The 15,629-nt window shown below is 52.4% G+C and overlaps 1 protein-coding gene across 2 annotated transcripts in view; it reads left to right on the top strand.

The window, feature by feature from the left end:
• Positions 1-5,732: 5,732 nt before the first annotated feature.
• Positions 5,733-15,629, top strand: part of LOC137306570 (GON-4-like protein) — a 67,766-nt gene continuing 57,869 nt past the window's right edge. Inside the window, exons 1-5 of one of the 2 annotated variants that reach the window (XM_067975854.1) lie at positions 5,733-5,813; positions 10,426-10,880; positions 12,018-12,251; positions 14,384-14,577; positions 15,117-15,191. In XM_067975854.1, coding sequence (XP_067831955.1) covers positions 10,442-10,880; positions 12,018-12,251; positions 14,384-14,577; positions 15,117-15,191 — 942 coding nt within the window. In that variant the 5' untranslated portion in view covers positions 5,733-5,813; positions 10,426-10,441. Of the gene's footprint in view, positions 5,814-10,425; positions 10,896-12,017; positions 12,252-14,383; positions 14,578-15,116; positions 15,192-15,629 lie in introns of both variants that reach the window. The other variant, XM_067975853.1, reaches the window with a different exon arrangement.

The following is a 15,629-nucleotide window of genomic DNA, read 5'->3' as shown; positions in this document are numbered from 1 at the left end:
CTAGAAGTCCCAACAACATCTCAGGGCAACTAGAACTGGGCAATAAATGTGGCTTTGCCAGTGTTACCATGACCTGAGAACAAATTTAAAAATAATTCAGTAGCCTTTTACCGTCGGTCTCACAGCTTTATTTTTTAAATACATTGCTAAACATTAGTACTCTGTACCTTCCTGAAGGTGCTGACTCCCAGATAACTACATTTCAGCAGCAAGTCACCCAAGTTGGCCATTAGAAAGAACTCACATTTCTGTCACGCTTTTCATGACCTCAAGAGGCCCCAAAGCGCTTTACAGCCAATGAGGTACTTTTGAAGTGTAGTTACTGTTGTAATGTAGGAAATGCAGCAGCCAATTTGCACACAGCAAGATCCCACAAACAGCAATGTGATAATGAGCAGATCATCTGTTTTTTTTAGTGATGTTGGTTGAGGGATAAATATTGGCCCAGGACACCAGGTAGAATGCCCCCTGCTCCTCTTCGAAATAGTGGCCATGGGATCTTTTATGTCTACCTGAGAGAGCAGATGGGGCTGCAGTTTAATGTCACATCCGAAAGACAGCACCATCCAACAATGCAGCACTCCCTCAGTTCTGCACTGGAATATCAGCTTAGATTTTGTGTTTAAGTCTCTGGAGTGGGACTTGAACCCGCGACCTTCATGACTCAGAGGCAAGAGTGCTACCCACTGAGCCACAAGCTATTATTCATGACATAGAGTGTTGGCAGGTTATTCGACCACTGAAAATATCACAACTGAGCCTGATCCTGACCTCACTTGAATTCCACCCACTTTGCAGTAAAATCACTGGATGGTGATCAAGAGCAGGACCCTTGGCTCATGGTTCTCCCCACAGACCTCAGCTCAGGAGCACTGAGGCCAATTGTAGAGCTCCTATGACCAAGCTGATTGAGATTAGGTAACTCGGTATAGAGCAGGGATCCAACCTGTGACCATGCTGGTCTGTTTAGGTCAGTTATTGGCCGGATAAACTCACCAACCCATCGGGGGATTCTTTTTCAAACTCTGCGGCTGCTCGTTTACAAAGAAAGAGCCCGGGTGACTGCCCAACGTGATGCTGAAGTGCACAGAGCCGGAAGGTGTCAGGGCCGATCCCTGCTGTGTGCCGAGCCAGTTGCTCTCAGCCAGGGTGATATAGTGCCCTTTGGTCTGCCTAAAACTTGCTGGCCTTCCAGTTCAAGGAGCTGTCCTCGACCGGCTGTTGCAGACTGGCACATTCCAAGGTCCAGGTCTACGTGCTGAGGGATGCAGTCAAGCGTGGTGTGGCTACTGCAAAGGCTGTATGGGGAAAGGCCATAGTTTAGGGGCCTCCCGCCATTGTGTACCGAGGCGTTGAATCCAAGAAAAACCCCCTCGGGCCAAATGTGTAATGACAAATGTAAGTAATGTACTGTATCTGTAATGACTATAATGCAATAAGGCACCCTAGAGTGAGATGAACTGTATGTACCATGTATGATGTGTAAATGTATTGTTTGTATCGTGACATTTGAATTGTACTGTATGTACCTTTACAAATTTAAGGAATAAAGTATATTTTTGAAACAAAAAAAAATCTGTCTCAGCAGCCTGTGTTACAGAGGAGTAGAGAAACACTTCAGCCAGCGTTCCTGCTCCTGATCACTATCCTGTGGCCCCTGCCAGAAAGTGCACAGATACGGAAGTCACAGGAGGGCAGAACTGGACTCAGCTCTAGTAGAGTAGCCTACCGACACTCACTTGGGCAAAGGTAGCATCTACGGACTTGTACCCAAACATGCTGCACCACCAAACCCAACTAAACTTGAGGACCAGCCATGTTAGATTTAACACCTCTGGCAAGCTGGCTGCTGGTGAATATTCCTCATGTTCTTCCTAAGCTCCAAATACCCTTGTCCTTCATGCTCTTGCACCTCCCTGCATCCCCACTGTGTAGCAACCATTGCATCGTCTCCTACTCCAACATTCTTCCCAGGCCTTCAAGACCCTTGAACCCCCTCAGTCATCCCTTCCTCCTCCAAATTTACAGGCCTTTAAAGCCCAGGCTCGGGGGACGGGGTGCCCCACGGCCGGGAGCTGGAATACTGACCGGAGATGTACCAAGGACCGGAGTGGAGGCTCCCCAAGGTGTGCTCAAAGATCGCGGGTCACTCTTTCGCCTTCTCCCCAGGGTCTCAGTGGAGTTTCTCCAGCCCAGCGCCGACTCGGAGCCTCCTGATGCCTCCGGCCGGATGCTTCCTGATCACAATTTGCAACTTGTTCTTCGACCGGGAAGTCCAAGACCTGCGCTGGACGTGGAGGGAGGGGTGAGGGGTGAGGGGGTGAGGAACCCCTAAGGGGTAGCGACAGGGCGGCTCTGGTAACCGGGTCGGTCTTCCGCTCTTCCTCTTCAGCCTCGGCGGCGGCTCCCGGGGAGGTGGGGAGGCCGAGACGGAACCGGGGAGAAGGGTCCGGGGAGAGGGTTGGTGCCAGGGGGCGGGATTGTGAAGCCGGGGATCCGCTGCGGGCGGGGGTCGCCCACGACCTGGGAGATGCAGCGGCTCCGCCTGGCGGAAACTTTTACAACTTTGCACCTTCGCCAAAAATAAATAAATAAATAAATATTAAGAATAATTTATTTATTAATAATAAAACAGCGGAGATGGACGAATAAACGTGAATACAACCGCGTTATGATCAATGCAGCGGCTCGGAGTCTCACTGGGAACTCGCTACATTCCCCAGATAATATTTGTTACTTTCTCCCCAGCGCCATGTGCTTTTGTAGCGCCAAAATTACGTCACGGCGCCGACCACGCCCCCTTGCCCCGCCCCACTGCGTTGTTGCCACGCCCCCTCTGCTTGTTGCCCCGCCCACTATAAGTCCAGCCTCTCGCTCTCTTCCCCTGGGTCCTAGCCCCCGTCAGATTTCAAAACCATTTCCCTCCAGGGTGGGTGGAATAGCGAGTCGAGCTCACACAGTTCAATCAAATAAGAAGGGAAAACTGCTGGAAAGCCGACACAACAACAGAAAATTCTGGAAATAGGCCGGACAGCATCTGTAAAGACAAAAAAAAAAATTTGTTTTGGTCTCCGTGTTCTAATTTGTAGGCTCATCAGGACTGGTTATTTCAACTAAATGCACAGACCTGGAACCTGGGACTACCAGCAGCACTGCATTTAGCCAAGGAGTCACCAGGGGACTTGCATTATTGTTTCACATTGTGCCATTGATAGCACCATACGATATATTGATTTAAATAGGGTGGTATCTCTATCTGTAATCACTTAATATGCTCGTAGTTAGGGCCAGTCTTATGCTCTGGGCTCATCCCCACTGGGAACTGGTTTGACCACCCCAAAGTCATTTTTAAAAAGGACCCTTACAGTCGACAGTGAGAGGAGATTTTCTGTTGCTTGGTCTGGGCCGGATTCAAATAAGGTGATACGAACGTACGAAAATGACTTGCAGGAAAAGACCATCAAGCCTGCCCCACACTCTTGATGCCTGGAGCATCATAACTAGACACTTCCTACCCTCCCCTCCCCCCCCACAGCCATGTAATGAGAACATCAGAAATAGGAGCAGGAGGAGGCCATACGGCCCCTCGGGCCTGCTCCGCCATTCAATCAGATCATGGCTGATCTTCGACCTCAACTCCACTTTCCCGCCCGATCCCCATATCCCTTGATTCCCCTAGAGTCCAAAAATCTATCGATCTCAGCCTTGAAAATACTCAAAGACTGAGCATCTGCAGCCCTCTCTTGGGAGAGGCAAAAAAGCAGGAAAAAAAGTAAGACCAATAAGGAAATAAAATCTGGAAAACCCACTGCATCACACAGTCTTCCCAAAAAAAAATTGTCAAAGATATTGTCAGCATCCTTATGTCGGTAAGAGTTTTGATGTTGAGCTTCATTGATGTTGGTTCATTTGGAGCTCCCAATGAGGAACACGCATCCAGTGCTGGCAACACACCTTCAATCCCAAACCTGCTCTCAGCCTGACCAACCTGACAGTGAGGACGCTGCAGTTGGCCTCACTGGCTCTTGGTTGAAGAGGGAAGGGCGAGATTCGCCAGCCTTTCCCATTCTTCGACAGGATCCAATGATTCCTGCCAGAAAGGACGTGTGTGTTGATGGCGGGTGATGAGAGGATTATTCTCATCAGGCTCACTGTGAGGCCCAATGGACGAATAGCCAGCCAACACTCAATGTCTAGGTTCGAACATAAAGGTATCAGAGGGGCTAATGGAGCCTTGGGGACTGAACCCTACCAAGGAGTCATCCCCTTTGGGAGAGGAAAGGATGTAAAACGGAAACATAAATCTAAATGAAAGACACTGAGAGATGAAACAGTGTACTTGACAGGGCAGAAACTGTGACAGACTTCCCCCCCGCCCACCATCTCATTTACCGTCCTCTTCCTTATTTCCAAAATACCCTACTTTCGTGATATCAGCAAATTTCAATATCACACAACCCTCTGCCAAAATTCAAATCATCTCCATGTATCAAGAACAAAATTGGGACCAGCTCTGACCCTCTGGGCTACACCACTTCTCTGACATTTTTTCTTTATTCATTCATGGGATGTGGGCGTCGCTGGCGAGGCCGGCATTTATTGCCCATCCCTAATTGCCCTCGAGAAGGTGGTGGTGAGCCGCCTTCTTGAACCGCTGCAGTCCGTGTGGTGAAGGTTCTCCCACAGTGCTGTTAGGAAGGGAGTTCCAGGATTTTGACCCAGCGACAATGAAGGAACGGCGATATATTTCCAAGTCGGGATGGTGTGTGACTTGGAGGGGAACGTGCAGGTGGTGTTGTTCCCATGTGCCCGCTGCCCTTGTCCTTCTAGGTGGTAGAGGTCGCGGGTTTGGGAGGTGCTGTCGAAGAAGCCTTGGCGAGTTGCTGCAGTGCATCCTGTGGATTGTCCTGGTGAATCTATGCTGCACGCTGTTCAATCGAAACTGAGCAGCAACCATTCACCCTGACTCGTTTCCTATCTGTTAACCAACTTTCTATGATGCTGCTACATTCCCCCCTTATACCATATGCCTAATTTTTTTGGAACAAGCCTCCTGTGAGACACCTTGTTGAATGCCTTCTGAAAATAGGTGTCAGCGGCCTATTTGACTGTGGGGGGCATAACAGCTGAGTCCAATACTGCTCTCACCTGATGTCAACACACACATGCACTTTCCAGCAAGGGTCACTGAACAGTGATCAGGAGCAGGAACCCTGGCCCACAGATTCCATTCCCCAAATCATGGTTGCCGAGGCCAATTGCAGTGACACGACCACTGCCCCAGCTGAGATCAGCAAACTACGCTCCCACATGGAGTGGTTGAGGCGAATATCGTAGATGCATTTAAGGGGAAGCTGGATAAACACATGAGGGAGAAAGGATATGCTGATAGAGTGAGATGAAGTAAGGTAGGAGGAGGCTGGTGTGGAGCATAAACGCCAGCATAGACCAGTTGGGCCGAATGGCCTGTTTCTGGGCTATTGGTTCTATGGAACTCAGTGCAATGAAAAGAGATTGAAATTAAAGAATAGGACTAAAATAAAAAATAGTTCTCAAATTAAAATTGTGATCCAATTAACAGCGGGTTATTATCCGGTATTTTATATTTGATAAAATATTGAAAATGTAACTTGTATTAAAAATTATTGAAGATTAATTGACAGAGGCTGTCGGTGCCCGGAACCATTGTGCGGGCGCGGGGTTGCAGCCGAGGAGCTGCCGTGCGCGGGGGGCCGGAAGTATTAGCGGGTGGGGAAGCCTGAGCTGGGGCCTCGGTTACTGGGGAAACGGGCGGGAGATGAGGCCCGGAGCAGGTAATGGAGAGCGCGGCGGCACGGCCGAGGCCCCTGCGACTCGGAGCCCGGTTTTGCTGGTCTTTGTAGGGGGTGAAAGGCCGGGGGCCCGGTGCCTGCGCTCGGGCCAGTTCATGTTGGATGCAGGCCGGGCCCGGGGCCTGGGCCTGGGCCTTTATTAATCTGACCAAGCGCCTCGGTATCTCCTCCCCACGGGCCCTCGGCTCGCTTGTCAAGTGAGGCCACTGGCGGCAAAAGGTGCGCACAGCAAGATCCCACAAACAGCAATGTGATAATGAGCAGATCACCTGTTTTTAGTGATAAATATCGGTCCAGGGGAGAACCTCCCCCCCCCGGCTCCTCTTCCAATATTGGTCTTTGAGAGGGGCAAATGGGGTCTCGGTTTAACATCTCATCCCAAAGATGCCCCTCCGACAGTGCGGAACTCCCTCAGTACTGACCCTCCGACAGTGCGGCGCTCCCTCAGTACTGACCCTCCGACAGTGCGGCGCTCCCTCAGTACTGACCCTCCGACAGTGCAGCACTCCCTCAGTACTGACCCTCCGACAGTGCGGCGCTCCCTCAGTACTGACCCTCCGACAGTGCAGCGCTCCCTCAGTACTGACCCTCCGACAGTGCGGCGCTCCCTCAGTACTGACCCTCCGACAGTGCGGCGCTCCCTCAGTACTGACCCTCCGACAGTGCGGCGCTCCCTCAGTACCGACCCTCCCTCAGTACCGACCCTCCCTCAGTACTGACCCTCCGACAGTGCAGCGCTCCCTCAGTACTGACCCTCCGACAGTGCGGCGCTCCCTCAGTACTGACCCTCCGACAGTGCGGAACTCCCTCAGCACCGACCCTCCCTCAGTACCGACCCTCCCTCAGTACTGACCCTCCGACAGTGCGGCGCTCCCTCAGTACTGACCCTCCGACAGTGCGGCGCTCCCTCAGTACTGACTCTCCGACAGTGCGGCGCTCCCTCAGTGCTGACCCTCCGACAGTGCGGCGCTCCCTCAGTGCTGACCCTCCGACAGTGCGGCGCTCCCTCAGTGCTGACCCTCCGACAGTGCGGCGCTCCCTCAGTACCGACCCTCCGACAGTGCGGCGCTCCCTCAGTACTGACCCTCCGACAGTGCGGTGCTCCCTCAGTACCGACCCTCCGACAGTGCGGTGCTCCCTCAGTACCGACCCTCCGACAGTGCGGCGCTCCCTCAGTACTGACCCTCCCTCAGCACCGACGTGTCAGCCTGGATTTTGTCTTCAAGTCTCCGGAGTAGGATTTGAACCCACTACCTTCTGACTCTAAGGCGAGAGAGCTCCCCACTGAGCCACGGCTGACACTACATACTACGCTGGCCGAATCCAAAGTTTTAAAAAGAATCATAAATGATGTCTCTCGTTTACCGCGCCCCCTCTCCCATTCCCTTACTTGGACCAAGTAGCCGTCTGTTCCCATTCCCTTTTCTGTTTTAACTCTGTACCCTTGGTTCAAGTCCCACTCCAGAGACTCGAGCACGTAACACAGACTGACACTTCAGTGCCAGCTCTGAGGGAGTGTCGGAGGGTCAGTACTGAGGGAGTGCCGCACTGTCGGAGGGTCAGTACTGAGGGAGCGCCGCACTGTCGGAGGGTCGGTACTGAGGGAGCGCCGCACTGTCGGAGGGTCGGTACTGATAGTGCAGCACTGAGGGAGTGCTGCACTGTCAGAGGTGCCATCTTTCGGATGAGACGTTAAACTGAGACCCCTCTCAGACGGATGTAGAAGATCCCAAGACATTATTCCAAGCAGAGTAGGGGAGTTCTCCCCGGTGTTCTGGGCTAATATTTATCTCTCGACCAACATCATTAAAGTAGATTGCCTGGTCATTATCACATTGCTGTTTGCCAACTTCCTGCAACGTTTCCTACTTTACAACAGTGATTACACTTCAAAATTACTTTATTGGTTGTAAATTAGGAAAGCAAAGAGAGGGCATGAAAAAATATTGGTGAGTAAAATCAAGGAAAATCCAAAGATATTTTATAAATACATTAAGAGCAAGAGGATAACTAAGGAAAGAGTAGGGCCTACTGGAGACCAAATAGTGTGGAGGTGGAAGATGTGGGTCTGGTTCTTAATGAATACTTTGCGTCTGTCTTCACAAAAGAGAGGGACGATGCAGACATTGTAGTTAAGGAGGAGGAGTGTGAAATATTGGATGGGATAAGCTTAGTGAGAGAGGACGTATTAAGGGGATTAGCATCTTTGAAAGTAGATAAATCACCAGGCCCGGATGAAATGTATCCCAGCCTGTTAAAAGAAGCAAGGAAGGAAATAGCGGAGGCTCTGACCATCATTTTCCAATCTTCCCTGGCCACAGGCGTGGTGCTGGAGGATTGGAGGACTGCTAACGTTGTATCGTTGTTTAAAAAGGGAGAGAGAGATAGACTGAGTAATTACAGGCCAGTCAGTCTAACCTCGGTGGTGGGCAAATTATTGGAATCAATTCTGAGGGACAGGATAAATGGTCACTTAGAAAGGCATGGATTAATCCAGGACAGTCAGCATGGATTTGTTAAGGGAAGGTCGTGTCTGACTAACTTGATTGAATTTTTTGAGGATGTAGCAAGGAGGGTCGATGAGGGAAGTGCATTTGTTGCAGTCTACATGGATTTTAGCAAGGCTTTTGACAAGGTCCCACATGGCAGACTGGTCGAAAAAGTACAAGCCCATGGGATCCAAGGGAGAGTGGCAAATTGGATCCAAAATTGGCTCAGTGGCAGGAAGCAAAGGTTAATGGTTGACGGGTGTTTTTGTGACTGGAAGGCTGTTTCCAGTGGGGTCCCTTGCTTTTTGTGGTATATATTAATGATTTGGACTTATATGTGGGGGGCTTGATCAAGAAGTTTGCAGATGATACAAAAATTGTCCGTGTGGTTGATAGTGAGGAGGAAAGCTGTGGACTGCAGGAAGATATCAATGGACTGGTCAGGTGGGCAGAAAAATGGCAAATGGAATTCAATCCGGAGAAGTGTGAGGTAATGCATTTGGGGAGGGCAAACAAGGCAAGGGAGTACACAATAAATGGGAGGATACTGAGAGGTGTAGAGAAAGTGAGGGACCTTGGAGTGCATGTCCACAGATCCCTGTAGGTAGCAGGACAGGTAGATAAGGTGGTTAAGAAGGCATACGGGATACTTTCCTTTATTAGCCACATGGAATATAAGAGCAGGGAGGTTATGCTGGAACTGTATAAAACACTAGTTAGGCCACAGCTTGACTACTGCGTACAGTTCTGGTCACCACATTACAGGAAGGATGTGATTGCACTAGAGAGGGTACAGAGGAGATTTACGAGGATGTTGCCAGGACTGGAGAATTTTAGCTATGAGGAAAGATTGGATAGGCTGGGGTTGTTTTCTTTGAAACAGAGGAGGCTGAGGGGAGATTTAATTGAGGTGTATAAAATTATGAAGGGCCGAGATAGAGTGGATAGGAAGGACCTATTTCCCTTAGCAGAGGGGTCAATAACCAGGGGGCAGAGATTTAAAGTGATTTGTAGAAGGAGGAGAGGGGAGCTGAGGAGAAATGTTTTCACCCAGAGGGTGGTGGGGGTCTGGGACTCACTGCCTGAGAGGGTGGGAGAGGCAGAAACCCTCAACTCATTTAAAAAGTACCTGGATGTGCACCTGAAGTGCTGTAACCTACAGGGCTACGGACCAAGTATTGGAAAGTGGGATTGGGCTGGGTGGCTCATTTTCGGCCGGCGCGGACATGATGGGCCGAATGGCCTCCTTCTGTGCCATAAATTCTCTGTGATTCTATGAAAGCACTTTGGATTGTCCTGAGGCCGTGAAATATGCTAGTGTGTCTTTTTTTGGACAGTGAATGTGGGAGGCATCATAGAGTCAATCTGTCCTCACCCAATGTCCAACAGGGATCCCAGGACACCGTTAAGTAGCTGCCGGTATGCCTGTGTTTTTTTCCCCCCTTTCCTTGTCCAGGGCCACTGAGATTGATTGTGATTCACTTGCTCAGCACAGACTGGGAACTGAATCCAGGCCTTCTGGCCTGTATGGCTCATTGCAGAATGGGTGAGGCCTTTAGGAACATGAGTTTAGGGGATGTCTGTATGCAGTGATTCTCTTAGCCGTGTTAATCATGGATGTTCGAGGCGGGCTCCATGAGATCGGATTTTTTTGTGTCTCTGGGGCTGGAGACACTGCAAGTTCAGCACATGAGATCTCTGCCCTCCTCCAATTCTGGCCTCTCGCTCATCCCCGATTTCCATCGTTCCACCATTGGCGGCCATGCCTTCAGCTGCCCGGGCCCTAAGCTCTGGAATTCCCTCCCTAAACCTCTCCACCTCTCTCTCCTCCTTAAAACCTACCTCTTTGCCCAAGCTTTTGGTCACCTGTCCCAATATGTCTTCAGTGTCAAATTTTGTCTGATTTACGCTCCTGTGAAGCACCTCGGGATGTTTTACTACGTTAAAGATGCTGTATAAATGCAAGTTGTTTTGGGAGTTCTCTTATGTTTCCTCTGTATTTGTTGACTTACTGACGTGTTATTGCTGTGACTGTGGAGTGAGGAAAGTGTTCAAGCTTCCAGCACTGACGGAAACCCACCCAGAAATGTGCTTTGTCTTTACAGAGTAGCAGAAGGGACAATGCTGCCTGCTCAGAAGCGGAAGGCACCGCCGTCGCCAGATTCACCGCAGAGGACGAAAAGCGCCCGGACAGACGAGTCTTCCCCTCAGCCTGCCGGGCCATCCCAAGGTGCGACAGGCAGCGGCGGGGACTGCGGGAAGGGCGATGGGAAGAACAGCGTCGTGGCGATCGCACCGCCCGCGACACCGGCAGTCTCCGGTAACCGAGGCGATGCTGGCCGCCAGGATCTGGGACAGGAAGGACAGACTCCCCGAGCGGCGTCCGAGCCCCAGAGCGGCGGAGAACAGGACCGTGGGGTGTCCGTGGGCCGGCTGGGAGGGGACCGTGGGGCGGTGGGAGAGGAGGGAACCCGACAGCCGGATGAAGCAATGGAAGGCACTGACGGTGAAACGGTGGGGGAGGCGGCAGCTGGAGTCTCGCCACGAGATGATGCCAAAGGTAACCAGTCAGCAGGTGAGGGGCAAGGCGCCTATTATTGGGGTTCCAAAGAACGAAAGACTTGCAATTCCATCGCGCCTTTCAAGACATCACGACATCGCAAAGCGCTTTACAGCCAATGATGTACTTTTTGAAGTGTAGTCACTGTTGTAATGTAGGAAATGTGGCAGCCAATTTGCGCACAGCAAGATCCCACAAACAGCAATGTGCTAATGACCAGATCATCTGTTGGTGATGTTGGCTGAGGGATAAATATTGGCCCAGGACACCAGGGAGAACTCCCCCTGCTCTAATTTGAATAGTATCATGGGATCTTTTCCGTCCACCTGAGAGGGCAGACGGGGCCTCGGTTTAACGTCTCCTCCGAAAGGCGGCACCTCCGACAGTGCAGCGCTCCCTCAGTACTGGCACTGGGAGTGTCAGCCTGGACAAGCCTCCGACCCCACGACCTTCTGACTCAAAGGCGACCGACCGTTCCTTTGGCAGGTGATGTGCTCCCAGGTTCTCGGCTAACGCTGCTCCCAAACTGACCACCGGGAGGCGGAAGAGAGCCTCTCCCTTTACGTTGGAGAGAGTCCATGACTTTTCTCCCACTGAACTGACGCTTGGTGTTCACACAGAGACCTAATGAAGTTTATGGACAAGTTGATTATATTAAAGTGAGATTATGATGAGGTTTGCTCCGATGACTCAGTAGGTGAAGGCACTGCCCAGCACTGGGCCATAGAAAAGGTCCCAGATTCCATTCCCAGTCCGTGTTGAGTTAAGAGATCTCACCAGTGGAGTGATACAGTTATCCCCTGTGGGCCCCGGGTTTAGGAGAGGGAAAGTCAATGTTCCCCAAACCCTGACTAGTGATACCTGCTGGAATATGTTTGGATAGTGGGTGAGGACGGGGCCAGGCTCAGCTGCGATGCTCCCCAAGTCAAACAGCCGTCCAGCTCTCACTGTCTGGCCTCTCATAAAGAATAGCACTCTGGTGAGGCCCCGGAGGATGCCTGCAATTTAATCCCAGCAAGGGAGAAAATGGGGAAACGCAAGGTAAAGGTTGCGAGAAATTGTGATTTACTAATAGCTCGGTCGAGCGAGGCAGTGAGTCGGAGACCTTTATCTCGCGCTGTGCTGTTCTTCTTTCAGGGGATCTGCCCCCGAGTGGCCAGGCCCTGGCAGCACCCGCAGTCACCAGTGTCTCGGGGGCCAGAGCTTCCCCGGGAGGGCCCAGCGAACGGCCCGAAGAACTCGCAGGGCCGGTAGCTGCCACCGAATCGGGCAGAAGTCTGTCCTTGCTGTCGGGGACACCCGAAGTGCAGAAAGAGGCCGTCAGCGATGATGAAAAAGACGAAGGAGAAAGGAACCTGGTCGTCATCATCGGTACGTACCGCAACTGCGTGGGGGAAGGCAGAGCGTTTGGAGTCCCAGCAATGGACCTGCCTGCTCCCAGTATATGCCTTACTCCTGTCCCGTATCCCTCACTCACCTCTGTGGCCAGAAAGCTATCCAGCTCCCCTTTTTAATTTGCAGACACAGTGCACCTCCACCTGTCTCTCTGGGCAGTCAGTTCTGCTCATTGACTGCCCGCGTGTGAAGCAGTTCGAGCTCACCTGTTCTGAATGGCGTCTGTTCTCCCCCTCCCATCCCAGCTTCCAGGGTTCACGTCCCCTGTTTACACCGTGTGTTGTTATTTCGAACAGATTATCAGGTTTCAGTCCGTCCACACCCTTTGAGTCTTGAAAACGTTGCTAATCAGTCCCGTGTGATTTCTCCACGGTCTGCGCTTGTGTTACTGTGAATATTGCCCGTCATCACCTGTAAATCAGCAACAGGGTACAGTGAGGAACTGAAACAGTCTGAAAAGAGACCTATCAGTAGGAACTTAATCTAGGTACCCGCAGACAAGTTGAAAATATTATTTTGGTAAATCGGTAATTAAAAAAGAATCTTCCTATTTTTGTTCCATCGAGCCGATTCCAATCGTGTGGCGTCTGGGTGCTGGTCAGTGGGGGGGACACTGCCAATACTGACCCACTACGGAGCCCCCCCCCACTCCCCCCAATACTGACCCACTACGGAGACCCCCCCCCCCCCAATACTGACCCACTACGGAGACCCCCCCCCCCCCCAATACTGACCCACTACGGAGACCCCCCCGCCCCCCCCCAATACTGACCCACTCCCGGAGACCCCCTCCCCCAATACTGACCCACTCCCAGGGACCCCCCCCCAATACTGACCCACCTGACCCACTACGGAGACCCCCCACCCCCCAATACTGACCCACTGCCAGAGACCCCCCCACCCCCCATTACTGACCCACTCCCAGAGACCCTCCCAATACTGACCCACTCCCGGAGACCCCCCACCCTCCCAATACTGACCCACTCCCAGAGACCCTCCCAATACTGACCCACTCCCAGAGACCCCCCCACCCCCCATTACTGACCCACTCCCAGAGACCCTCCCAATACTGACCCACTCCCAGAGACCCTCCCAATACTGACCCACTCCCAGAGACCCTCCCAATACTGACCCACTCCCGGAGACCCCCCACCCTCCCAATACTGACCCACTCCCAGAGACCCTCCCAATACTGACCCACTCCCAGAGACCCTCCCAATACTGACCCACTCCCAGAGACCCCCCACCCTCCCAATACTGACCCACTCCCAGAGACCCTCCCAATACTGACCCACTCCCAGAGACCCCCCCACCCCCCATTACTGACCCACTCCCAGAGACCCTCCCAATACTGACCCACTCCCAGAGACCCCCCCCAATACCGTCCCACTCCCAGGGACCCCTCCCAATACCGACCCACTCCCAGAGACCCCCCCCCCCAATACTTACCCACACCCAGTGACCCCCAACCCACAATACTGACCCACTCCCAGAGACCCCCCCCAATACCGTCCCACTCCCAGAGACCCCCCCCAATACCGTCCCACTCCCAGAGACCCCTCCCAATACCGACCCACTCCCAGAGACCCCCCCCCAATACTGACCCACTCCCACAGACCCCCCAATACTGACCCACTCCCAGAGACCCCCCAATACTGACCCACTCCCAGAGACCCCCCCAATACTGACCCACTCCCAGGGACCCCCCCCAATACCGACCCACTCCCAGAGACCCCCCCCCCCCCAATACTGACCCACTCCCAGAGACCCCCCCCCAACCAATAATGACCCTCACCTGGGGACCCCCCTTACAAACACAGACATAGTCTCTTCGAGCAACAGGCAGCAAAATGCGGGGCTTGTAAAATCATCAAGTTTAGGAACCAGTACGTTGTGTGCAGGATACCTGGCCACAGGAAGATGGAAGTCTGCCCGCTCGGACCCTCCTTCAACCTTCCTCCCCCACCCCCACCCCCTCCCCCCCAGTCCGTGACACCTGCTGTCGATGCTCCAACAAGCTGCAGGCCCGTTTGACGCAGCCGACCGGAATGTGAAACCCAAGCTTCCTGAATCGGTCGGAAACCATTTCTTGCTGTGCTGCATTGCAGAGGAGGGAGAGAGCGAGACGAAGAAGAAGAGGAAGAAAGCACTGAAGCGGGAGAAGAAGATGAAAGAGGGCAAGAGTGCGGAGGAAGCTCGGCCGGACTGCGAGATCCAGCTGGACGACAATTTCGAGAGAGCGCTGGAGGATGGAGCAAAGCACCATAACCTGACCGCCATCAACGTGCGCAACATTCTACACGTGAGTACCAGGAGCCGGGATATTCTCTCTGGTCAATCAGCCTGCCAACAACAACAATTTGCATTTATATAGCGCCTTTAACGTAGTAAAACGTCCCAAGGCGCTTCACAGGAGCTTTAGCAGACAAAATATGACACCGTGCCGCATGAGATATTAGGACAGGAGCTTGGTCAAAGAGGGAGGTTTTAAGGAGCGTCTTAAAGGAGGAGAGAGAGGCGGAGAGGTTTAGGGAGGGAATTCCAGAGCTTAGGGCCCAGGCAGCTGAAGGCACGGCCGCCAGTGGTGGAGCGATTAAAATCGGGGATGCGCAAGAGGCCAGAATCGGAGGAGCGCAGAGATCTCGGAGGGTCGTAAGGCTGGAGGAGGTTACAGAGAGAGGTGGGCTCACAGTGGGTGAGGTACCGGAGGACGGCTGGTGCCCGTGGAACTGTACCTCAGCCAGAGTCAGAGCTGGCGGGAGGCGGGGGGGGGGGGGGGTGGAAGAAAACTTGATGCAAGGAGCCTGTTAATGATGTAATCTTTCTCGTCATCCCTTGCAGGAGGTGATCACTAATGAGCATGTGGTGGCGATGATGAAAGCAGCAATCAATGACACTGAGCAACAGCATGTGTTTGTGAGTGTCTGTGTGTTTATTGGGTCTGTACTTCCCCTGTAAAGGCTTATCGAGTACTAATCACAAGGATCACAGGGACAGGAGTAGGCCATGTATCCCCTTGAGCCTTCCACCATTCAGTGAGATCATGGCTGATCTGTGACCTAACTCCATATACCCGCCGTAGCCCCATATCCATTAATACCTTTGGTTAACAGTAATCTATTAAACCCACGGGTTGAGGTAACCGCCCTCTCGGAGAACTTCATTCTTCACCTGTTACACAATTTTTAAAAAAAATGAACGTCACCCTTTTAAATTGAGACGGCTGACGGGATCACGGAGGGCTGAGCCTAGCGGAGTGTTGGAGGCGTCTTAACCTGTGTCAGGAGAGACACGGCCAGTGAGCTGAGAGGCGATTTGTAACCGGGGGGCCTGGGATCTGGTTTTAACGTGAAA

This window comes from Heptranchias perlo, chromosome 44, assembly GCF_035084215.1.
Source record: "Heptranchias perlo isolate sHepPer1 chromosome 44, sHepPer1.hap1, whole genome shotgun sequence".
NCBI classification, from domain to species: domain Eukaryota; kingdom Metazoa; phylum Chordata; class Chondrichthyes; order Hexanchiformes; family Hexanchidae; genus Heptranchias; species Heptranchias perlo.
Note: the sequence above shows the minus strand (reverse complement) of the source record. Positions and strands in the feature narration are given on the sequence as shown.